Source organism: Cibotium barometz, chromosome 4, assembly GCF_041138505.1.
Source record: "Cibotium barometz isolate CiBa-2024 chromosome 4, ASM4113850v1, whole genome shotgun sequence".
NCBI lineage: Eukaryota > Viridiplantae > Streptophyta > Polypodiopsida > Cyatheales > Cibotiaceae > Cibotium > Cibotium barometz.
This window is the reverse complement of record NC_141049.1, coordinates 9,105,126-9,130,969: the sequence shown is the minus strand read 5'-3', so window position 1 is coordinate 9,130,969 and position 25,844 is coordinate 9,105,126. Positions and strand designations below refer to the sequence as shown.

Here is a 25,844-nt window from a genome sequence, read left to right as displayed (position 1 = left end):
AGTTATTGTGTGTGGTTGTGGCATTGGGAGTGCTGGACGAGGCGTTTAGAGATCGTAACCAGACAAAGTGTTTTGACGACCTCAAGCTTTCACCTGCGACCCAACAATGGAACGCATAGTTGAATTTTCATAGGTCTTCTCTCTCTTTCTGTCTCTTTCTCTCACTCCAGTATACGCTGGATGCAACAGTCTGCGACGGCAGAGAATGCTAGTAAAAGGTAAGGAGATCGGCGGCAGGCCTGCTGCTTCCAGTGACGATATCAGGCTCTTCTCCAAGGCTCTGGAGCTCCTCTCCAGCACCAACCCCGACAGCGAGCTTGAGCTCTTAGAGCTCGTGAAGAAGGCCAAGAGGGATGCAGACAAGGATCTCGTTGCGGACTCCACCAAGAAGGTTGCAGCAGGTCGGACCTTTAAAAAAAATAAATTAAAATTGTGGGATTTTTTCTGTGAACATGACTGAGGTCAGACGTGTTTTAATTTATATTGGTTCTATAATATTATCGTGAGGGGATAGGAAAAGCCTTTGGGAGGCCTTTTTTCTGGAGGAGAGGGGTCGTCATGGCTTTCAGGAGCGGACCGACAGCGACAGCCAGACGAGGGAGAGCGACAGAGAGCGTGGTTCTGAGTGATAACCACAACTTTTCTGAGGAGCGAAGCAAGAAGTAGAAAAGTATGGACAGGTAGGGCGTGTACATGGGTAAACCTGGGATGTGTGTGTGTGAGAGAGAGAGAGAGCGCGAGAGAGTCTACTAAAGACCCAATGGGCCTGTGAGACCAAAGTGATACAATAATGTCCATGGCATATCTCATCATGGAATGGAAAATAAAACAGAAACAAAACATAGCTATCTATCTCACTGGGGTGATACAAAACTGTCCATGGGAACTCGTCATGGAATACCTGGAACATGAGAGGAGCATCAGCCCCCAATAGATGGCACACCACTCTCCAAAATATCAAGCATGGAGCTAATGAGTATGGCTGTGAGGTCTCCCTCAGCTATGGCACATGGAAATGGCGATGGAGAATATCTTGGATCTAGAGTTGATGAGGGGATCATGGCCGACGTCCGAGGGGCCAAGGGCATAGGGCACGCTGGAATGCAGAGGCCCGATCCAAGGTAACTCCTCTCGGGCGAGGTGGGTCCAGAGCAGCTCAAGTTGGGTACACAAGATCCATTCTATGGGTGTCCACCTCCTCTTGGGTCCGTAAGAAATTGGTGATGGTTGCCTGGACAGGGAGGGGTTGGGGTAGCTGGGGCCAAAGCTCTCTTAAGAAAGTGTCCTTGTGTTTGCGGAGCTCAAGCAGGAAGAGGCCTAGGCAACGCTGGTTCGGGAAGTGGACCAAATCCGTCACGAAATAGACAGCGAAATCTCCGGCGGATCTCATAGTATATTGGGCAGCGGCATATGCAAAGATGTTTAAGCATCGCAGCCAAGCCATCTGTCACGTGCATCCCGCACTTGGATGCCACATAGACATTTCTGTACAGAAGGTGCAGGACCTGGGATGGAAAACTAGTCCCATGTGAGCCCAGTCCGAGACGAGTTAGCCAGGGTTCCATTCTAGTCGTCCGAGGTCAGGTGTGCATTGTCCTGCACATGCGCATGTGCAGGTCAGGTCAGGTGTGCATTGTCTTGCACATGAAACAGTGCCAGTCCGCGTTGTGAGTCTCCCTTTGGAATGATGTCAGTGGTTTTGTGTATCTGGTATGATACTGGATGCCAGATTAGATCACTGTGTAGACAGTTAGGGTTTGCATTTAGGAAAGGGGCCAACCCATAGGGCTACCCCAAGGACAGATATGGGCATGGGGGATGCTAGATATCCGTAACGCCGCTACGGGCGTTACCACAGGAGGGGACGGCCTCTGGCTCACCACCCAGCCATAGAGGAAGAATGAGAATTGCCCCTCATCCCCCAGGCTATATAGTGTGTGGCCTGCCGTCCACACTAGCCTGGCCGCCCATGACTCCGCATGGGCGTCCTCTCCCACTGAACCCCGGACATGGCCATCCGGTCTGCCGTCGGTCACAGGCGTTACAGCCTACGTGACATTACCCCCCCCTTAAGAAGAGTTTTCGTCCTCGAAAACAAACTGGGGAAACCTTTTGGAAATTGCACTACGGCGTTCCCAGGTAGCTACCTCCTCATCCCTATCTGTCCATTTAACAAGTACCTCCTGGTACACTTTATGTCGGGTTTGTCTGTCACAATACTTTAGAATCTTTTCAGGTTCATGTGGTATCTTTGGTGGCTCTATCAAGTCCACCAAAATCTCTGGAGAAACTGCGTTCTCTAACCCGTGAACTGATTTCTTCAGTTTACTGACATGGAAGACAGGATGGACTTGAGAACTCTCCGGTAACTCAAGTTTATATGCTACGTCCCCAATCTTCTTAAGGATTTTAAAAGGATCACAATATCTCGGAGAAAGTTTATCACACTTTCCCGTTTTCATGGTTTTTGACAGCGCAGGAACCTTGAGGAATACAAAGTCACCTTCTGCAAAGGTCACCTTTCTACGTCCTTTATCCGCATAAGTTTTAGCGCGATCCTGAGCGCTACGAATGCTCTCACGTGCGGCTCTGAGCATATCATTCATATCTTCAAGGAAATCCTTGACAGATTGAATCTTCTCCTTTTCTAGGCCTACAACCATCGGAGATCTCGGCTGGAATCCATACATTAACATGAATGGTGTAAATCCAATCGTTGAGTGTTTGGAGCTGTTATAGGCAAACTCCAATAAGGGCAAGTACTTTTCCCAATTTAATTGCTTCTTACTTACATAAGAACGCAACATATCCTCGAGTATTTGGTTAACCCTTTCCGTTTGACCATCAGACTCCGGATGATCTGCCGTACTCATACTCAGAGTAGTATCCAACTTTTTGAAGACTTCCCTCCAAAAATGACTGTTGAACTTTCTATCTCTATCCGACACTATATCTGCGGGCAAGCCATATAGCTTGTAGAGATGTTCAATAAAGAGTTTTGCCAACTCTGGCGTTTTAACCGTTTTCTTGGTTAACCTATCCACCACCACCTAGACCGAGTCATTCCCTCGACTTGTCGTGGGTAAACCGGTGATGAAATCCATGGAAATGCTTTCCCATTTTTCTTGAGGAATGCTTAAAGGATGGAGCAAGCCCCCAACCTTTAGCCTTTCATGCTTATTGACCTGACACTTATTGCATTGCAGCACATAAGTCTGGACGTCCTTGAACAAACTAGGCCAATAAAATTGTCGTTTGATTAGTGCATAGGTCTTTTGTATCCCGGGATGACCAGCACTTGGACTATCGTGACTTTCTCTAAGAATGCATGCTCGAAAGTCACCAATAGTTGGTACACACACCCTACCCTTGTAGAGTAAGTACCCGTCGTCAATGGAGTAGTTAACATACTTCTCCCCCCGACGAAGTTTAGCATCATCCTTTGAAACCGTGTCGGAAAACAAAGGTGATGAAGGGCCTACGTCTGAGCTCTCCGGCTCAAAACTATACCCCGAAGACTCGGCTAGCCTCTCCGGACTAATTCTCGCCTCGCTACCCGCCGCACCTACGGCCAGTCTCTCCGGACTAGCATTACGTGCCGGCGAGGAAGGTGGGCGCGGCTGTGACAAAGTGCGTATGCGTACAGCGCGCCAGACCTCTGTAAAGATAGGATCATGCTTACACAAGCCACGGAGTGATTCCAAGAACTCATTCTTGAAAACCGTAAAGCTTAACTCATTAATTTGTGGCATGCGGCTAAGCGCATCTGCCACAACATTATATTTACCCCTTTGGTAGCGAATCTGAAGGTCAAACTCCTGTAGGAGCTCCGTCCACCGAGCTTTCCGACCTTTCAACTCGTTTTGACTCGAAAGCCATGTCAGGCTTTCGTGATCCGTACGTACTTCAAAAGTGGCACCATATAAATAGTGTCTCCACTTTTTAAGTGCATGTACGATGGCCAGTAACTCCCGCTCGTAAGCCGAGTAGTTACGCTGAGCCCTATCTAATTACTTGCTCTCAAATGCAAGAGGGCGTCCCCTTTGCAGAAGCAGAGCTCCAATGGCCTCACCACTAACGTCTGTCTCCAAGACAAACGGCTCAGTAGGGTCAACTATAGTCAAAACAGGTGCAGCTGCTATGGCTACCTTAAGTTTTTCGAAGCTTCTTTTGTTGGTTTCCCTCCCAACATATATTCTTTGTTTTTGTGCGCAATTGATCTGTCAACGGAACTGCGATCTTCGCGTAGTCCTTTACATACTGTCGGTAAAACCTCGACATGCCAAGAAAAATCTGTAGTTCTTGGAGATTTTTCGGGGCTAGTCACTTGAGAATAGCTTCCACTTTCTCAGGTTCCATCCGCGTACCATGGGCGGATATAATGTGGCCCAAATAGTGAATTTCTCTTTCAAAAAATTCACATTTGCTCTCCTTCGCAAATAGCTTGTGTTGTTGCAATAACTGGAACAGTAATCGCAATGTGCCAAGTGTTCTTTACGCGTTTTGCTGTACACAAGAATATCATCTAGGAAAATTACTACGAATTTTCCTAAGTATGGACGTAAAACACTGTCCATCAGCGTCATAAAAGTCGCTGGAATATTGGTTAGCCCAAACGGCATAACCAAAAACTCAAAGTGACCGAATCGTATCCTGAATGCTGTCTTCGCAACATCCTCGACCTTAATTCTAACCTGATGATACCCAGATCTCAGGTCTATCTTAGAGAAATATTTCAACCCATAGAGTTGATCAAACAACTCGTCCATACATGGCATAGGGTACTTATTCTTAATCGTGACTTGATTAAGAGCCCGATAATCTATGCACATGCGCATAGAACCGTCTTTCTTCTTTACCAGAAGAATCGGTGATGCCCAAGGACTCGAACTAGGGCGAATAAACACTTTCTCTAAGTATTCGGTTGCTTTTCCACCTCCTGTGCCTCGGAGTGGCTCAACCTATAAGCAGGCTTGCTTATTGGTTTGGACCGAGGCATAACTTCGATGCCATGGTCTACTTCCCTTGATGGTGGTAAACCATCTGGAAGGTCTGTAGGAAAGACATCTTGAAATTCCTGCAATAAACTTTTCAAAGCATCTACGTACTTTGTGTTTAGAGTCTCTTTTGCCTTGGACTTTGTTGTTTCATCATTACATGCATGCCAAACAGGGTTTTCAGGAAACAGTGGGTTTCTTCCGAGGCTTTGTTTTCCATGTTTGTCTATGCAAACATTACTTTCAGTTTCAGCTACGGAAACAAAATTTACAAGAGGGTAACAAGCGTATACTTGTGCTACCTGGTCGCTGCGGACCGCGTGGCATAACTCGAGCGATGATATAAGTGGTGAAAAGGGGACACTACGGTCTCCCTGTAGGGTGATGATATTACCCCCAGACTCAAACTGTAATGTGTTGTGTAAATAACTCCGAACTAGGCTAGGACCGAGGCTATACAGCCACTCCCTGCCTAAGTAAACATTTGCTCTAGCCAAATGCATGACCTGGAAGTCAAGCACGGCCTCATAGTCCTGCATGATCAAAGGGACTCCCAAGACCACGGTATTCCATACCTTTTTATCATAACCATTGGCCAAACCAACGGTATACTCATGATCACTTGCGGTCTCTTTTAATTTCAACTTGTTGACCAATGAATAGTTCAAAAAGTTAATGCTAGCCCCATCGTCTATAAATACAGTGACTCTACGGCCACCTATGGTGCCATACATGCGCACCATGTCATGCGGACCAACACTAGGCTGCCACATAGCTGGTGTCACTGAACAAGCGTGACGCTCGTCACAATGACTCACCGTAACCTCTGAACTCTCTGGCACTGAGAGGTAGCGTCTGCACGTGTGCAACTGCCGAGAGGATTTACCATCGCTCTTAGGCGCCTTGCCACTAGTGCTACTTTTAACTTTGGGCAATCAGCCTTGTTGTGCCCCACTTCATTGCAGTTGAAGCAACGATTTTCCTTTTATGCTTGCAAGTACTGCTCCTTTTTGTGGGTTTCAGAACTTCGTTTTTTCTTGAAGGGTCTTGGTTTTTTAGACCAACGACCTCCTGACTCCCCTCCGTCCTCTCCCCTGTTTTTTCACTACGGAAACCCTTTCTTTTAAACTCAACCCCTTTTTTTTTTAATCCACTGATCTCCCTGCCCCATCTCGCGCACCACGATGCTTGATGTCATCATAGATTTGCGCATACTTGATGGCCTGAGAGAGGTCCTTAGGCTGCAAGGGCTCTACATACTCAAGATAATCATTTGTTAGGCCTCGTTTGAAGCCCCTCAATGTTTGGAATGCATCGATTCCCTTCAACTTGAGTATGAGCTCTCTGTAGTCAGAGATGTACTGGGTGAGGGTCTTGTGTTCTATCGAACACTTGTCCCACGCATCCCAACTTCTCTCTTCTTCCTTGCCTAGCAAAAACTCCTTTCGAAACATTGTTTCAAAAGCTGCCCAAGTGGTAAGACTCATCCACCACTTGTATGCCTTGCCAGACAATAAGAAACTAGCCCCTACGGGCTGCACATGACTAGGCTGCTTACGCAGCTCATGAATGTCCGACCATTTTGCTAAGAACATATTAACAGAATCCTTGTTACGCTCTCGTTCCTTGCCGCCAAAACTAGGCAACTTAAAATCTTTAAGTAACGCCAAGGCTGCCTCTACGGGCAACCTCGTAGGCACTGCGACCTGTCCTCCTGGGACCACGGGTGAGGCTGCGCTCACGCGTGTCGCAGGCGGGCGTCTATCACGAGGAAGAGGAGGAGATGTCGAAATAGCGGACAACACTTCTAGGCATGTGGAGATGCCCTGCAGCATCGTGACGTCATCCTGGACCCTCTGTAAGGTCGTCAATTGCGTGTTAACATATCTAAACATCCCACTAGAGCGCTCCGTCTCCGTGAGGATGTCGGCAGGGTCAGTAAGGTACTGGTCAAAGTCGTGGTCTGCCAAGAGGTCATCGTGCCCCCCGGCGACGTCAGTGTCCATATAATCCAGCTCATCGACCGGAGCGGGGTCAGCCAGGTCGGCGTCCTCTACGGGCATGCCAAGGTCAAGGGCAGGGTCATGAGACGTGGAAGGCGCCTGTGGGTCACGAGACGTGCCCGGAGAGCGCCCCTCCTTACGGGAGACGGCCTGGCGTCTACGGCCAGCCGACTCGGTCGGGGTAAGGCCTGCGACCGAAGAGAGAAGTCCTGAAAACCTACCGGACTAGTGGGTGGGGACACACTGGGACGGGCAGACATTTTTATTTACTTGCAATAAAACAGAAATACACAACAGAAACATCGGATTATCCCTTGCCGGGATTATCCCTCCCCAGCCGAGCCGAGAGAGAGGATCCGTTTTACTTTACTTTCATTTTTAATTTTATTAAAAATGAACAATGAAAATATATCACCCCCTGCAACTAGGCACTACGGTCTAGGAATTTCCAGGTGCTACGGCCGTATGTTTTCTCCTCTAGGTGCACACGTGCAGTGCACACGTGCTGGATGAAATTTCCTTTAGGCGCTACGGCCATAGAAGTGTTTACTAGGCACAACGGCCGTAGAACGGCTCTCTCTCGAAGGACTCGGCACTACGGCCGTGGGATTTGTCTTTCTCTTAGCACGCGGCGCTACGGCCGTGTGCGGTGGGTCTCTTTCATGGAAAACGGGCACTACGGCCACACGACGCGACGGTCGTGTTGGGTTTGTTTCGTGGGGCGTACCATTGTTTTGTGTTTTCAATAAAAAATCAAAATAAAAAAATAACGGGCCGGGCCGGCCCTCACCGCTTCGGGCGTGGCCGCCCGCTGGGCAGACGCCCGCTGTGGCCAGGCCCCGCCGCCTAAGGGCTGGCCGCGCGCCTGGCCTGGCTGGCCGCCCGCTGCCTGGGTGGCCGCCTAAGGGCTGGCCGCCTGCCTGGGCTGGCCGCCGTGGGGCTCTTCGCCCCCCTTTAACAATCTCAACCCCGCATTAGCCGGTTGTGAAGAGTCTGCGTGAAGGCGTTCTGATTACGAGAAGACAATCTCAACCCCGCATAACTGAGCCAGCCCTTTACAATCTTGCGTTGTTCCAGCACGGCGCACATGGGTTCTTCGCCCCACCTCAAACGGCGCAATGCTCCAGCAGGCTGTCTTCGCCCCCCCCCCCCCCACCAAACGAAAAAAAAAATGCTTCGCACACGAGCTTCGCCGTGGGGCTGGTCTTCGCCCCCCCACCCCTTGCTCACAGTACAGAGGCGACTTCTCTCTACATTGAGATTAAAATGGTGCAGACAAACTTCAATTTCGAAAGGAAACAAACGAAATAGCTTACCTGCGTTTTTGCTTGCTGTGTGTGACGGGGAGAGAGAGAGAGAGAGAGAGAGAGAGAGAGAGAGACACAGAGAGAGAGAGAGAGAGAGAGTTCTTCCCTTCCATTCTGTCTTGGCCGCCTCCCTCCACACACTCCCTTGTGGAGATAAGGGTGAGAAAATGAATGGTTGAAAACCATCGAGTGGGCTCCAGTCCCCCGGTCACGCGCGGACTCTCACGATCCCATCGAACCACGCTCTGATACCAGTGTTAGATATCCGTAACGTCGCTACAGGCGTTACCACAGGAGGGGACGGCCTCTGGCTCACCACCCAGCCATAGAGGAAGAATGAGGATTGCCCCTCATCCCCCAAGCTATATAGTGTGTGGCCTGCCGTCCAGGCCGCCCATGACTCCGCATGGGCGTCCTCTCCCACTGAACCCTGGACATGGCCATCCGGTCTGCCGTCGGTCACAGGCGTTACAGCCTACGTGACAGGGGAGGTGTAGAACCACCCCTATAGGGGCCAGGAAGGCCTTGGCTGTGCCCACCAGCCATGGGATGGCCATGGAAGGGCTGTAGGACAGCCCTAGGGCTCCTGGACAGGGAGCCAATAGGGTACACAGCCCTAGAGGACTGTAGGCCAGGTGTGGGACAGCCCACACAGGCTGCCCAGCAGCCAGAAACAGAGGCGCGTGATGGCCAGCAGCCCATTTAGGTGATGCGCAGGATTTCTAGCATTTAATGCTGATTTTACAGGTCGTGGGGTTTTTTCAGTCAGCCGACTGGTTGTATTCCAGTCGACTAGCATCCTAGAGGGGTATAAATACCCATTGCATATTTCAGTCCATTCATCTCATAATTCATCAAGTGCTGATGCTGATCAAAGGGCCAGGACAGCCAAGGACAAGCTAACGCAGAAAGGGGTGAAGGATTGAAGGTCAAGGGTAGAGATCTATCTCAGCCAAGAAGGTTCAGGTTCAGTCTTTTATTTCAGTTTTGTATCATTCTAATAAAAGCAAATACACCAATCGTGGTGGGGGCCCTACAGAGGGTATTCGGAACCCAATACTGTGTCCTCTTCTCCCTCCCTCTCTCTCTCTCTCTCTCTCTATTTTTCTGCACATTTACATTCAGTTCTGTGCATTAATATCGTCGTGACAAGTGTGCTGTTTTTTTTGAGCATTGAAGTTACCGATCTCCCCTGAAGCTTCCACATGTTACACCATCAGACCATATACGATCCATATGACAGCACCAAAGTGCAAGGAATCCAGGTTTTCTTGGTTATTGGCTTGACGCGCAAAACAAATTTGAGAGAGAGAGTGTTAGCATATATCATCTCCTGTTGGTGGTTTTTCTGGTGTTTACGGGGGGGATTTCTATGCTCTGGCATTCCCCATATTTTCCCCCTCTGTTATGGGCCTTTGATGTGGGTTGCCCACCCTTTTATGGAGTTTTTCACCTATTTTCAGGTCGTGTGAGGGATGAGAATGCAGTCAGCCTGCTCATATAGGAGTGTGTATTGTCAGAATGCACAACGGAAATGAAGACAACTGCTGTAGAGAGCAAAACGCAGATATGAGAGAGAGAGAGAGAGAGAGAGAGAGAGAGAGAGAGGAGAGAGAAGCTGTGTAACTCTGCTATATATACACAAGAAAATCCCAAAATATACAATGGCAAGTGTGGGGGACAAGGGGCCATTTTATATGGCCCTAGGCTGCTGGTCGGCCGGTCCAAAACAGGCCGACAGGCAGCCAGATGCTCACGACCAGCAGTTGTCCAATCAGCCAGGTAACCAGCAGTCGGCTAGGTTACTAGGACAAGTCTTTTAGCATCAAACAAGTCGGCCAGCAAAAGGTGACATCTGACAACCCTCCTACACCTAGAAAAATGGGAAAAATACATGGAAAGTGAGGAAAAATGGGGGAACACCAAAACTGGGCGGGCACACCCACAACAAAGGCCCTGGTGTAATGTACAAACAGGAGATGACTGCTAACACCCCCTCTCAGCTTCTGGATGTGGAACCAACCCCAGTGAGTTGGAGTGCTGCCGGAGCGTAGCCTGAGGTAGAGACTTCGTGAAGAGGTCCATCGCATGTCCTCCGTTGAACAATAAAGAAGCAAGATGTCACCAACCAAGATCTTCTCACCAACAAAGTGAGATTGTATCTCATGTGCTTGGTCCGGGCATGGAAGACCGGGTTCCGAGCAATAGCAATACTTGTTCACTGTTCAATTAGAGCGGTTGGTATTTTGTCATTGCAACCTCCGCCTAATTGAGTAGGTAGGCAATCCCATCGAGCCTCGCCAAATCAATGTCGATAAAATCGACATTGAGAAAGTGAAAGAAGTCCGAGAGATTCCTCGAGAAGAGCGTGACATTTATGCCATGCTATAAGAGGAGATCACAACACCTGCACGTGTTATTCGTGCACATTCATCTCCAGCAACAGGTGCTAGTACCAGTGCAGCTGAGTCTTCCTCCACATTCGATTCAGACTCTCACAGTGAATCTGAGTCTGACAATGATGAGGGCAAGGAGATTGAGGACTTGTAGGACTACCTACTAGCTAGGCTGAGAGCCTGAGCCATTGTCCATGACCCATGTGACTTATCATGATTTATTTTGTATTGTTTATGGGCATTGGGCCATGACTGTTGATTCATCATGATTCATGTTACATGAACACTTCAAACTTATAAGTTATGTAGTGTCATGTATGGTTTTTTTTTTGTGGCATGGAATGATGGATGATTGGATCATGGATCATGGAAAGTCGACCATGGTCTTTGAATCATGATCATTTGACATTGATGATGGATGATTATTTTGTGATTCAAAGATTGTAGGCTTCAAATTGATGTTTCCATGTATTCTATGCATTTAGTGTTAATTTTACATATTTTATACAATATATATTTGAAATTTTATACATGCAAAAACCTGTAGGTAGGAAACTTTGGGCTGATTTTACGAAACCCATTTGAAATGCGGTTAAAACTTTTAGGAAACCCATTTGAAATGCGGTTAAAACTTTTAGGAAACCCGTTTCAAACAACCCCCTAACTACTATGTAGTATGACTAGTAGAACCAAGAGACGGAGTGCATATCGGGATGCACAAATCTGCATGAACCAACTCCAAAAGTGCCATAGCTCGCTGTGTAGCCTTCTTTGGAAAGGCCTCCCGACGTTTCTCTTTGAGACAAGTGTGACAAGGGCCCTCACGTGTGCCAACACCCACCAGCTACTCCCAAAAAGCCTTCCGCCAAATGAAGGTGTCCAAATCTAGCATGCCAAAGATCGCCTGAGCGGGTACTATGTGAGAGTAAAGAGCCGTGAGTTTGTAGAGGTTGTGGTCCTCGATGCCTTGCCAAAGAATCTTGTCAGTGAGAGGGTCCCGAATGATTATTGAGTTCTCCATAAATTCCACCTTAGTGCCCAATTTGCAAATCTCGTGTGTAGAAAGGAGATGAAATCCTAAATCTGGCACATATAGCACTCTCGAGGTGTACTTCCCTCCATTGCCATCCGGAATGAGGGGCATTGTCCCTTCGCCAAGAATAGGGACAGTAGAGTTATCTCCAATGGCAACTCTACCGCGGCGTTGCTGCAATTTATCAAGCCAATCCTTGTGATAAGTCATGTGTCGTGTGGCACCGCTGTCCAAAATCCACTGAGGAGAGTGGGAACAAGAAGGAAGAGCACGCTAACCACTGGAGGGGGAGTCTCGGACTCGAGACCAAGCAAGGTGACGAAAGCCGACTCCTCCACAACTTTGGTCTTTGGTAGATGACCTTGCTCCTTTGTCCTTTGACTTCCCTTCCAACATGCGACTCCGACATTGTCGCCATAAGTGCCCCTGTTTGGAGCAATAATCACAAACCTTCTAGTTGCTAGAAGAATTAGAAGTTGAAGATGTTAGTAGTCATCTCCTCTGTGTATATTTACACCAGGGCCTCTGTTGTGGGTGTGCTCGCCCGGATTAGGTGTTTTCTCATTTTTCTCCACTCTCCATATTTTTTCCTATTTTTTTCCTATTTTTACCAGGTGTGGGAGGTTGTTCTTTGGCTCCTGGCTGATCTAGATGGTGGCCGATTGAGTTTGTTGCCCCCAGTTAGTCTTCTGTAGCTGGCCGACTTGGTCCAAATGCTGGCCGACTACACACGTATGAGGTCGTGGACCATCTGGGGCTGGCCGACTGAAGCCGACCTGGTCGTGGACATCTGAGAGGCTGTTGGCTGTCCTTACTACTGGCCGACTGCTCATGGGGCTGGCCGACTGCTCATTGGGGCCATATACAATGGCCCCATGGCCCCCCACTTGTTGTATTAGGTTTTCGGGATTTTCTTGTGTATATAGAGCAGAGTTACACGCCTCTCTCTCTCCTTCTCCATTGCTGTATTTTTATGCAGTGCACTTGCTCGTGTTCTCAGATTTTGTCATCATCTCCGCTGCATATTTTGACATGGTATCAGAGCTCGAGGCTCTTGATAGATCTTGGGAATTGTGTGAGCAAGAGGGGGGCTGTTTTGTTGCTGATTGGTGGACTGTTTTGGACTGTTCGGGAAGAGGAGAAGCAAGAGGAAGGCGGGCTGATTTGCTGGACAGCCACTTGTAGGTTTAAGTTCTTCTTTTTTTCCCACCCACCCAGCCTTTTCAGTTACATCCCCGCAATGGCAGATTTACTTGAGATGGTTGAGAAGCATGTGAAGATCCCGACACTCCCCACGTTCCCAGTGGACCGTCAGTTGGACGGGAATAACTATGGCATTTGGAAGGTAATGATGGAATCTGTTCTGGAGTCTTATGACCTTGCTGATTTCATTGTTGTTGGGATTCCACGGCTAGAGGTAGAGGAAGGGGAGTTTCCCTCGATTCGGAAGGACCGTGAGGCACAAGCACAATTGTGGGATCGTGTCAATGCCAGGGTCCGTTCTTTCATCTTCCTCAACTGCACACCGCAGGTAATCAATCATATCAAGCATATGACACTGGCCAAAGGTATATGGCAGCATTTGGCTTCTCTTTATAACAGGGTATCGCCCATGAAGAGGATTTCCTTGGAAGTACAGATGCGGGTTATGAATCCTGCAAAGTCATCGACGATGCGGGAGCACATTAACAAGCTGCAGGCTCTTCAGCAGGAAGTTCTCCAGGCTGGGAAGGAGATATCATCAGAGGATATGGCCATCACGTTGCTGTCGCATTTGCCCTCTCAGTACTTAGCTTTCTACTCTTCTTTGATTACCAGTGGTAGGCTCTGATAGAATGTGCAGCGGAAGAAGGGAAAGTGGAAACACAGGAGGGAGAGAGAGAGAGAGAAAGATGGAGAGGAAACACAGGTGAGAACCTGCTCTCAATATCATCATCAAAAGGAATACATGTCCCGAGCAAGAGGGGAGAACCTCGTAAGTGAGGGACTGCAGCTAGACAAGCTAGGCAAGCAATGCAAGCAGTAAAATATGAGGGAGGCATGCCGGCTATATATACCTCTACATGAAGGCAGCCGACTAGTGATAAATACCTCCATGATTGGGGAAAATCCCAAGACCATAAAATGGGGAATAAATATGGGTAAAATATGAGTGAGGGGTGACCATCCCCTCTGACTAACATGGTCAGTCCTAGAGGCTAAAATAGGACACCAAATAGGAAGCCAGCAAGTAGGGGATGATGTCTAACACCCCCTCTCAGCACCGGATGCTGAGCAAACTCCAAGAAGCCAGAGACGCCGTCCTCGATCAAAGATGAAAGACTGTAGAAACAAGTACCAAGAAAGCTCCACAAGCAATCTCCTCAGCAACTCAGCTACAAAAGCAACAGAACAAGCTGCCAGGTACACCGTTCCTCTGGGAGAAAACAACCATATAGGCTGCGACGTGTTGCTCCAAATAATGGTTCCAAACCCAAGTGTAAGAACACTCCCCGAAGTCGAATGTCGTGTATCCAGCCTGGAGAAGGTACGAAAAACCTCATAACTAACCAAGATCAGATCGTGTATATAATCAATCCTGGGAGAAGCAAATTGCTCCTCACTAGATCCCTCAAAGGAAATAGAGTCAATTTGCTTCAACTCTGTACCAAGAGTAGCCAAATGCTGTATAAAAGCATCCTCTGAAAAGGTCGGCATCGCAAGATGTAAAGACTGTGTAGAAAATATGGGGTCCATCTGCTCAAACTCCATAACATGAGTTGCCCAATGCTGTACATAAGTACACGCCACTGAGGTGGGCATCGCAAGATGAAAGGACTCCACATCCCCCTCTGAAAAATGATATCGTCTCGGACTGGTACAAGCCCAACTTGATTCTGATCCAAATCCAAAAAACTCTGGAAGTACCACTGTGTCCCAGGCACGGTTACCAACCACAGATCCAAAGCGTCCCGGGTCCAAAAAACCATCCTCCAAAACAACAAGCCATCAGAACTGGCAGGGGGAGGGGCATCCTCAGAAGCATCACAAAGAGAGGCAGAGGTAGACACAATGAGGAAGGGAAGCAGGAATATAAACTGCAGTGGCAACAAAGTCCTCAAAAGCATCACGGATAGCAGAAGACTGTTCCAGAAGTAGAACCAGATCCCAAGAATCAGCAACAGATAAAAGATCCATGTGAAAGGATCACACCGCAAAAGGGCAAAACACCCTCCTTGTTCTGCAAATACTGCAAAGAACACAAGCTCGGACAAAATAAACTCTTGCTCAGGATCTCTGAAAAGATCACTGCTCTCCTCCAAATAACTGTTAACTCCTATCAAAGAAGAATGTCTCCAGAGATACAACACAGCTCCCGAAACTGATCCTCAAGTGAAGTAGCTGGAGAAAGGTCCCCTCTGAGTGTAGAAAACTCCTGTGGGCAGCCAAAACACTGCTATCCAGCAAAAAATAGCACTCCACCGCCAACAGAAGGCAAGGAACATGTAGAAACCGGGAAACCGTGTAGGCCAGGAACAAAACACAGGTATAGATGCTCCAAAATCAGCAAAATGCTGACTGAAAACTGAAATTCAGAATCCTCCTCAAATACCAAACTGCCTCCAAAGCCACAATCCAATCAAGAAACCCCCTTTGCAAGTGATCTGTGTCCACTGGAGAAGAAAACGCAGCCAAACAAGGGCTACAAACCTGAAAATTCAGGCCAACCACACCTCCTATGAGGAAAAACGCTGAAGAGAAGGTACCTTCGGGTCCAACGGATGAAGCCGAGTTGAAGGTAGAGCTACCAGCAAGATCGGTTCAGAAAAAACGCAGCAACCATGGCTGCAAATCTGAAAACGCAGATTCACGAAGTCTCTATCTTAGGCTTTGCTCCGGTGGCACTCTAGCTCCCTGGGGGGTTGGTTTCACATCCAGGACATGAGAGGGGGTGTTAGCAGTCATCTCCTGTCTGTATATTTACACCAAAGCCTGTGTTGTGGGTGTGCCCGCCTGCATTAGGTGTTTTCTCATTTTTCCCCACTCTCCATATTTTCCCTATTTTTACTAGGTGTGGGAGGCTGTTCTTTGGCTCCTGGCTGATCCAGATGGTGGCTGACTGAATCTGTTGCCCCAGGTAGTCTTCTGTAGCTGGCCGACTACACACGTGTGAGGTCGTGGACCATTTGGGGCTGGCCAACTGAAGCTGACCTGGTCGTGGACATCTGAGAGGCTGTTGACTGTCCTTATTGCTGACCGACTGCTCATATGGGGCCATATAAAATGGCCCCATGGCCCCCCACTTGTTGTATTAGGTTTTCGGGATTAAAAAGCACATTGTATGAAGAGCTTTGTCAGCTCTCAGGTGGCCTCTTTCTTGGCCTGCATTTGTAGACTGGATTTGATACTCCCTTTTTGCAAGGCCTTGCCAATGGGGATGGGAGTCCTTTGTGCCCATGGTGCAAAGCTACCTTCTGTTTCTTGGATACACTTGTACTATCTGTAATTGAGACATCCACATCTTCCTCCTCCTCATCTTCATTCCTCTCCTTTTCTGTCAGTAACTTCATTTGGCCTAATAATTTGGCTCTCTTCTACTCTTGTAATGATGCCTTGATAGCATCCGACACAAGTGGACAAGGGCCAACCCCCTTCCCCGCTAAACTTGTGAAATGGGCCTTCACCCGGTCTATGCTGTCACCGGACTGCAACCCACAGTTCTTGCACTTCCATTTGGAAGCACCTCCACCCTTGTAGGAGACCGATTCGATCACATGGGTCCACATATCATCTCTTGTGCGAGGCATTTTGTTGAAGGAGTGTGCCTGTAGAGAAACCCCCAGTTTTCAAACCACTTCAATTGACAAAATCAGCCATGTAATGGATTACATACTTGCTTAAGACCCTTGGGCAGAGTCTAAGCGGTCTCTGTGAAGAAAACCCCCAATTTTCAGCATCTCCATCTTGCCCCAAATTGGCCAAAATTAGCAAGCTAGTTTGATAAAAAACACACCTGGTTGCAGCCACGCAACCCGAGGGAGGAGTGGTGATTTTGTGAAGAGACATGCAAGTTTGGAGCGGCGCTGAATTCGATGTTGACGATGAGGGAAAGCAGCGCACGAAAACCAAAGAAAATTTTATCAAACAGATGTTGACGTGAGATTTGGGGGAAAAAAATGTTCTAAATTTTGTTTGAAAAAAATGCGTTTCCTACAAGGAAACGTTTCCACGTTTCCTTCCCTGTAGGAAACGCGTTTCCTAACTACTATGCTGCTAGTTATGTTTTTCTCTTCGTTGATGATTTTAGCCGGTATACCTGGGCCTATTTTCTCAAATCCAAAGATGAAACTTTCGACAGATTCCAAACATGGAGAACCTTGGCAGAGAAACAGTCGGTACACTCTGTCTTGACATTACGAGCCGACAAAGAAGGCAAAAGTTTACTTCTTGTCAATTTAACCAGTATTGTGAGCTACATGGCATTCAATAGGAGTTTGCGAACACAAGTAAGAACCGAACGGTGATTGAGATGGCTCGGACAATGTTGGAACAATGGAGTCTTCCTCAAAAGCTTTGGGTGGAGGGAGTTGCTATTGTTGTTTATATTCTTAATTAGTCCCCTACTATTGTTGTTCTAGGAAAGACCCCCTTCAGGCCTACCTCGGTAGAAAACCCATAGTTTCTCATTTCGAGTTTCTGGATCAGATGCATTTGTTCATGTACTTGGGAAGCTAGATGCTAAGTCCAAGCATCATATTTTGATTGGTTAGAGCTCAGATTCCAAAAGTTATCGGCTCTATAATCTTGCAAGCTCGATTGTTGGCAGAGATGTGGTGGTTGATGAGACTTCATCTTCCATTGCAGAGGGGGATTCTTCATCTTTAGGGGCTGATTCGACTCAGCCTCTGGGTTCCTCCCTGGATCCTCCTGTTCCTCTTCCTTGACTTGACCCGGCACGTCCTCGAGCACCTTAGGCAGAGGAATCATTTGACATTGATCAGGAGGACATTTTGGTGGATGCTTCAACAGGCTACATCTCAGGAGCAGGGTTCGACTTTTGAGGGGGATCTCGGATTCTCAATTGGTTGTACCAGACATTGCGGGACTCTGGGGTAACACAGTTGCCTTCACCTCCAGCAAGGGTCCCCGTCAGTCGGAGTGGTTACGTACCATGACATCATCTCCGCAGAACCTGTGTGTCAATTATGCATTGATGTCACGCATCTAGGAGGACTCGGAACCTACTCATATTGGGGAGGCACTTTACGATCCGACTTGGAAGCAGGTCATGGAAGCGGAGCTTGACTCTATTTGGCGGAATCGGACTCTTTGTATCTCCAAGTAGAGAGTCGAACTTGAAGTACTGTATGTATCTACCTCCTTTTAATAGCTTTAGTTCCTAAGCAGCCTCACCTATATTCTAAGTATGGTGAATGCACCACAATACCTAGGATATAGCTTTGGGCATTTACCCATGTTTACTAACATCAACGTGAAAAGAAAAAGAGTAGACTAATCAGGTACTTCAAAAAGACTTACTCTTTCTCGACATGAAACTCCACCCTTCTCCAATGTTATTGTGTTTCTTGCTGTATCTCGAGTCCTATGCTGTCGCAAGCCAATTTTAAATTGTTTGGGTTCATAACGTCAAGAAATGAGTGTACTGGTCCTCTGAGTTGAAATCCGCAAGTGGTCGTGAATGGGATGAAGTCTATGTTTGGCATTGTTATATGTAAATGTTAGAAGTCATCTCCTGTCTATATTTATACACCAAGGCCTCTGTTGTGGGTGTGCCCGCCCTGTATAAGGTGTTTTATCATTTTTCCTCACTCCCCGTATTTTTCCCTATTTTTTCCAGTGGTGTGGAGGGATGCCAGAGGTTGGCAGGAGCACCTAGGGGCTGGCCGACTGTCCCATCTGCAGTCCTGTGGCTGGCCGACTGCCCAGACATCAGTCGTGGGCTTCTGTATTGCTGGCCGACTGGATGTATGCAGTCGTGGACCTTTTTATTGCTGGCCGACTGCTCATGCAGTCGTGGAGGGCCACCAATGCTGGCCGACTGCTCACATGGGGCATATAAATAGGCCCCATGCCCCCACCACTTCATCATTCAGTCTTTTGCGGGATCTTGTGTATAGAGAAGAGTTTACACACCTATCTCTCTGTGTTTCTTGTGCTGTCTATTTTCTACATTCTACTTGCTCTTGTCTACCCAAGTTTGGTTATCATTTCCGTTGCATATTCTGACATGGTATCAGAGCCCTAGGCTCGTGATAGATCTTGGGAGTTTTTCTGAGCAAGAGGGGGATCGTTAGGTTGCTGATTGGTGGACTGTTTTGGACTGTACGGGAAGAGAAGGTGCAAGAGAAAGGCGGGCCAAAGGTGTTGGACAGCCACTTGCAGGTTTTACAGATTTTTTTTTCCCCACCCACCCACCCTTTCAGTTTACTCCCCGCGATGGCAGATTTACTAGAGATGGCTGAGAAGCACGTGAAGATTCCAACTCTCCCCACGTTCACAGTGGATCGTCAGTTGGACAGGTCCAATTACGGCATCTGGAAGGTCATGATGGAGTCTGTGCTTGAGTCATATGACCTTGCTGATTTTATCATCATCGGGGTTCCACGGCCGGAAGCAGAGGAAGGGGAGTTACTGTCGACGAGGAAGGACCGAGAGGCACAGGCACACATGTGGGATCGTGTCAACGCCAGGGTCTGGTCATTTATTTTCCTCAACTGCAGACCACAAGTGATCAATCATGTAAAGCACATGACGCTGGCAAGAGGCATATGGGAGCACTTGGCTTCTTTGTATAACAGGGTATCACCCATGAAACGGATCTCCTTGGAAGTGCAGATGCGGGTTATGAACCCTGCAAAGTCCTCGACGATGCGAGAACACATTAACAAGCTGCAGGCCCTTCAGCAAGAAGTCCTACAAGCTGGGAAAGAGATATCATCTGAAGACACGGCCATTACTTTGCTGTCTCACTTGCCTGCTTAGTATTCTGCTTTCTATTCCTCGTTGATTACGAGTGGCAGGCTCAGCACCATTACTTGGGAGGAGCTTGTGCCAAAGGTCTTGGACCAGGAGGAACGTTTCACGAACCCTCCTCACAGCGGAGGTTCGGAGGCCTTAACTGGCCAACGGTCGAAAGGCCGGAATAACAACAAGGGCAAAGGGAAGGCTTCACCGGAGAAGTCTTCTGAGAAGAAGCCTGATTCAGAACGAGAGAAGCTAAAGGCCGAAAGATCCTGTAATGATTGTGGCGAGAAAGGCCACTATTGGAGGAAGTGCCCTAAGCGGACATGGAAGAGTGCTGATTTCTCAGCCTCAGCTGCAAAGACTCCGGCATTTGTGCACTTAGAGATGGTGGACTCCGACGCTTCATCATCTTCGAGCGAGGAGGCAGTTGGCTTCACCGCAAAGGATACCCGGGAATGGATTCTTGACAGTGGTGCTTCCAGGCACATGACTCCATCTCGTGACTTCTTTTTGGATTTGAAACGGCAGTCGAGTTGCATCTTTATTGGCGACAATTCCACTATCCTGATACATAGTGAGGGCCGGATGGAGATTATTCCCGACGGCAAGGGGGGCAAGCATGCTTCCGTGTTCTTTATGTCCCTGCTTTGGGTTTTCATCTTCTGTCAGCGCATGAAGTATGCAAGACTGGCTTTTGGGTGGAATTTGAGGAGCATTCAGTTGCTCTAAGGGACCGTGAGACTGGCCAGGTTGTTTGGGAAGGCGGTGTGGAGAATGGTATCTACAAGCTCTCTGCACTCTCCTCATTGACAAGTTCTCAGATCGGCGATTTGTGGCACTTTCGTTTTGGCCACTTAAATGTGGATGCATTGAGGCGAGCTTTCCGAGACCAGATGGTGGTTGGCTTGCCAGATGTTGGTAGTAGGCAAGGGCGCTGCAGTTCTTGCATACGTGGTAAGGAGCACAGGGAATCCTTTCCCAAGCAGGCTTCCAGGCGGGCTTCGAAACCATTGGAGTCGATTCACACTGACTTGTGTGGACTGCAACAGACACCATCTTTGGGAGGATCTCTCTACTTTATGCTGCTTGTTGATGATTGTACCAGATTCACGTGGGTCTACTTTCTTTCCCAGAAGGACCAAGCTTTTGCACGGTTCAAGGATTGGCACGTGATGGTGGAGAAAGAGTTTGGATTTTAGGTCAAGACTCTTCGGGCTGATAAAGGAGGTGAATTCTCCTCGACTGTATTTCTCAGATTTTGTGCAGATCATGGCATCAAAAGGGAACTGGCCAATACTGGATCGCCTTCGGAGAATGGAGTTGTCGAACGCAAGAACAGGACTGTGGTGGAGATGGCGAGGACCATGCTAGAGCATCGTGATCTTCCTCGTCCACTTTGGGGAGAGGCTGTGGCAACAGCTGTCCATACCCTCAACCGATGTTCGACGACTTCAGTACCCCATATGACTCCATTTGAGGCATACTTTGGCAGGAAACCTGATGTCTCGCACTTCCGTGTCTTTGGAGTGACGCGTATGTACATATTCCGAAGGAGCAGAGGGGGAAGCTTGACTCCAAGTCCCGCAAGCTTGTGTTTGTGGGGTATGACTCTCTTTCCAAGGGATACAGGTTGTATGATCCAGAAAGGAACGAGATTGTTGTCAGCCGGGATGTGGTCTTTGACGAGCATGTTCTAGTATCCACTGTCGAGGAGCCGCCACTTCTTGGAGATCCAGAGGAGTCTGATGATGATTCCCAGACTATCATTCCAGTTGATCAACCTCAGTCATTACAGGAGGTTGAGCCCGCAGCTGGAGTAGAGCCCCCGCGAACACAGGAGGCTCCACGATCTGTTCGAGTACCTAGGTGGTTGTTAGACACCCTTCGGGAGTCAGGTGTCACGGAGCTACCCTCCGAGTGGACCACAGAGGACGGCCCTCGAAGATCACATAGAGTCCGAGATAAAAGCAACACAGCGGAGCTTCTTCAGGTGAACTATGCTTTGATGTCTCGTATCATGCGGGACAAAGAGCTCACTTCCGTAAAGGAAGCCCTTTCACAGGACACTTGGAGGAAAGCCATGCAGGTGGAACTTGATGCCATCGAGAAGAACAACACTTGGGAGTCGGTACCGAGGCCGTCGAAGCGGTCAGTCATTGGTGTCAAATGGGTCTTTAAGACCAAATATGCGTCTGATGGGTCGGTGGACAAACACAAAGCCAGACTTGTGGCTAAAGGTTATGCTCAGCGACCAGGTATCGACTACGAGGATACCTTTGCACCAACAGCACGGATGTCCACGATTCGGACCGTTCTTGCCCTTGCTTCTTCTCAGAGGTGGCCCGTGTATCAAATGGATGTAAAATTTGCGTTCCTTAATGGTGACCTGCAGGAGGAGGTGTATGTTGAGCAGCCTCTAGGCTTTATTGTTCCAGGATCTGAAGGGATGGTTTACAGGTTACGTAAGGCCTTGTATGGTCTTAAGCAGGCTCCCAGGGCTTGGAATCAAAAGATTGATTCCTTCTTTATTCGGACTGGATTTCAGAGATCGGTTGCAGATCTGAACCTGTATCTCTTTCGGGAACGCGGCATGGTCACGCTTATCATCCTTTATGTGGATGATCTCATTCTCACCGGCGGTCATGTGGAGCACATTAGAGTGACGAAGGCTGCCTTGTCAAAGGAGTTTGAGATGACCGACTTAGGCTTACTCCAGTACGAAGGATCTGGGACTCTTTTACACAGGAGGGGATGGAGTCAGGCTCCAAGGTTGGAGCGACTCAGATTGGGGAGGAGATCCAGACACGAGGAGATCTACTTCAGGATCCAGTTTTACCCTCGGCTTAGGAGCAGTTTCTTGGAGCAGCAAGAGGCAGCCAACTATTGCCCTTTCTTCGACAGAGGCAGAGTACCGGGCTGCTTGTGGTGCTGCTTGTGAGGTTGTATGGCTGCGGAGGTTGCTAGGCGAGATTGGGTTTCCACAGAAGGAGCCCACAATCATCCAGTGCGATAACCAGAGTTGTATAGCTATTGCTCGGAACCCGGTCTTCCATGCCCGGACCAAGCATATAGAGATACAGTATCACTTTGTACGTGAGAAGATCTTGGCTGGTGACATCTTGCTACTTTATTGTTCGACGGAGGACAATGCGGCGGACCTCTTCACGAAGTCTCTACCTCAGGCTACGCTCAGGCGGCACTCTAGCTCCCTTGGGTTGGTTTCACAGCCAGGAGCTGAGAGGGGGTGTTAGAAGTCATCTCTTGTCTATATTTATACACCAGGGCCTCTGTTGTGGGTGTGCCCGCCCTGTATAAGGTGTTTTATCATTTTTCCTCAGTCCCCGTATTTTTCCCTATTTTTCCCATTTTTTCCAGTGGTGTGGAGGGATGCCAGAGGTTGGCAGGAGCACCTAGTGGCTGGCCGACTGTCCCATCTGCAGTCCTGTGGCTGGCCGACTGCCCAGACATTAGTCGTGGGCTTTTGTATTGCTGGCCGACTGGATGTATGCAGTCGTGGACCTTTTTATTGCTGACCGACTGCTCATGCAGTCGTGGAGGGCCACCAGTGCTGGCCGACTGCTCACATGGGGCATATAAATAGGCCCCATGCCCCCACCACTTCATCATTCAGTCTTTTGCGGGATCTTGTGTATAGAGAAGAGTTTACACACCTATCTCTCTGTGTTTCTTGTGCTGTCTATTTTCTGCATTCTACTTGCTCTTGTCTACCCAAGTTTGGTTATCATTTCCGCTGCATATTCTGACAGTAAACTCTAGTATTGGTACATACTTTTGTGAATTAGTCTCTCTCTTATGCACATATGCACGAGACAAGTCCAAGGGCTAGAACAACCAAGGAGGGGCTAAGGAGCTATCTTCAGGCTGAATGCTATCTCAGACGAAGTGAAGGTATTCAGTTCTGGTTATTTACAGCCAACAGTTTGTCAGTCCACTCATTCAATAAAGCAAATACACCATACGTAGTGGGGCCCCTTCAGAGGGTGTTCGGGACTCAATCTTGTGTATTTTTCTCTCCTTTCTCTGCGCTCTTACTTTCTCTACGTTGTTCTATTCATCGTCAAGAACAAAAGGGCTGAAAGTATTTATCAAAGTATAATCCTTTCTGTAAGCTTCCGCATGTTATAGTTGTCACATCCTTAAAAGTCAATCCAATCAATGAGAGAGAATAGAGATGATTTATGCTTGGGGTTGGAGATCTCTTATGTACGATCCATATATGCTAGTCAGCTTGCTGTTGTAGCTGTTGGCCTGCTCACGACTGGGATAATTCAGTTTTTAATGCATTGTTTTCACACGTGTGAGCATGGGCAACCTTGCTATTGGGTGACTGGGTTCTACTGTTCTAGGCTGGCCGCCCGACAGGGTCCCTTGGGCCTTAACAAGGCTGTCCCTTGGAACTGACGCTCTTTACAACTGGAGCCATGCTTGAAGTGGTGCAAAAGAATCTGTTCTGGAACCATCACTTTGTCTCCGTTGATGATTGCAAGCATGCTTTTGTAATCTTGGATGCCCTCCCATGTTGGTAGTCACCACCATGACATTTATAAAAACTTCGTGCCTAATGTCATTGATCATTGGGACACATACTTCGCCTTTACAAAGAAGATATATTATACTTCCTCAATTTTCCTCTTAATGTGAGCTTTCCAAACCTCACAGTAGAGGGCATCATTTGAAGGGCCTTCTCAAGCTTGTCCTTGAGAAGGGGAAATCCAATGTCCGCCGCAACCTCGCGGATCAATCACCCACGTGAAATTGAATGTATCTTTTTGGCTACCACATTAAACTTTCCTTTTCAATACACTCTTGCAACATCTCAGCCCAATGAATCTTCATGCCATGAAGCTGACTGATTAGAGAACCATTTGATACTTTCTTCACAAGTTAAATTTTCAAATGTAATGGTGCCACTTCTTCAAAGCGTGGATTTTAATTTATAGCAAAAAGAAGCCTCTCACATGTGTAATAATATTGGTCAGAATGTTCCAGTTTCTTGCCTTCAAAAGCAGTTGGTGTTCATGTACGTAGAAGGAATGATCCTGGCATCTGTTGTGACCACAAAGTTTGACTTTGTATGCTATGTTTGTAGAGATTCCCAATTCTCTCTTCAGAGCACATCACTTTCCAGTAGACTAATATCTTGGCAGATTTGAAGAGTTAGATGTAGCAGGCCATTGAGGGCAGTGAGGCATATCATACCCATAATCTTTAGTCCATCTGGTCTTAGACAATACATGCCACACGCCCTCTCTTCTGTTTGGATCCTAGGCAGATCTATGTCTCTGTAGTTCAGATGGAGTGCTTTGTTTTAGCCTTTAGGGTAACTACACGTGCCACTACTATTATCGTTTGGCATTTTCACTTATTCCTTGGTTAATACTTGTGGATTGTTAAAAAAAAGTAGACTCTTTTTTGGAGTGTGTGTGTGTCTTTGGGGGGGATTGTATTTGCTTCATTGTTGATCTCCAATTGGTCTGTGCCCAGAAGAGAATTGGGTGGTAGTCATTTGTAACTGTTCAAGGTTTATCTTGGATTGTCTTTGGATGTTCAAGGTTTATCTTGGATTGTCTTTGGATGTGTTTAACAACACTTTTTAGCTCATAACTTATACACAAGGATTTTTTTTTCAGGTTTGCAGTCCACAAATTCTAGTACTGAAGTGGCAAGCTCAGGTCTCCCTGCAGCTGGAGCCTCCGTTGCAAACTCAAGCCATGCACAGGGGCAGTTAGTCCACACTGCTCGATCTGGGAGTAGCAGAGGTCCTATCGAGAAGCCAAAGAGAAAAACAGGTCGATGACAGGAAAGTTACGTAAATCTTGGTTTTAGGGACTAGTTAGAATGCTGAAGACCCTTACATCAACCATGCCATCAGCTTTCTATATGGTTGGAATCTTCAATGTTTGTTGAGTAGCTTATGATACGGGGTGTAGGCTTGCCTACTAGGTCTACTCATTTGGTTGTGGCTAAGAAGTGGAGAGTTGTTTGTTGGCCTGAGGGTGTGTAGTTAATAGTTAACTTTGCAGTGAATGAAACACATGTTTGGAGATGTTAATGATGATGCTACCATTAGATTGTGGTTTCCTATGGTGTCTTGGCTGGTCATCATTAGGGGCTTTACAGAT

General features: G+C 47.8%; 1 protein-coding gene across 1 annotated transcript; it reads left to right on the top strand.

Annotated features, from left to right (window-relative positions):
- LOC147638879 (uncharacterized) lies at positions 1-25,769 on the top strand. The gene is made up of 2 exons (XM_086785260.1): positions 1-401; positions 25,353-25,769. The coding sequence occupies exons 1-2, from the start codon at positions 206-208 to the stop codon at positions 25,517-25,519; spliced, it is 363 nt and encodes a 120-aa protein (XP_086641386.1). The 5' UTR covers positions 1-205; the 3' UTR covers positions 25,520-25,769.
- The last annotated feature ends 75 nt before the right edge of the window (positions 25,770-25,844 follow it).

Coding starts and splice junctions, on each gene's coding strand:
- LOC147638879 (XM_086785260.1), top strand. CDS start 206: ATGCTAGTAAAAGGTAAGGAGATCGGCGGCAGGCCTGCTGCTTCCAGT. Junction 402..25,352: donor CACCAAGAAGGTTGCAGCAG/GTCGGACCTTTA, acceptor TTTTTTTTTCAG/GTTTGCAGTCCACAAATTCT.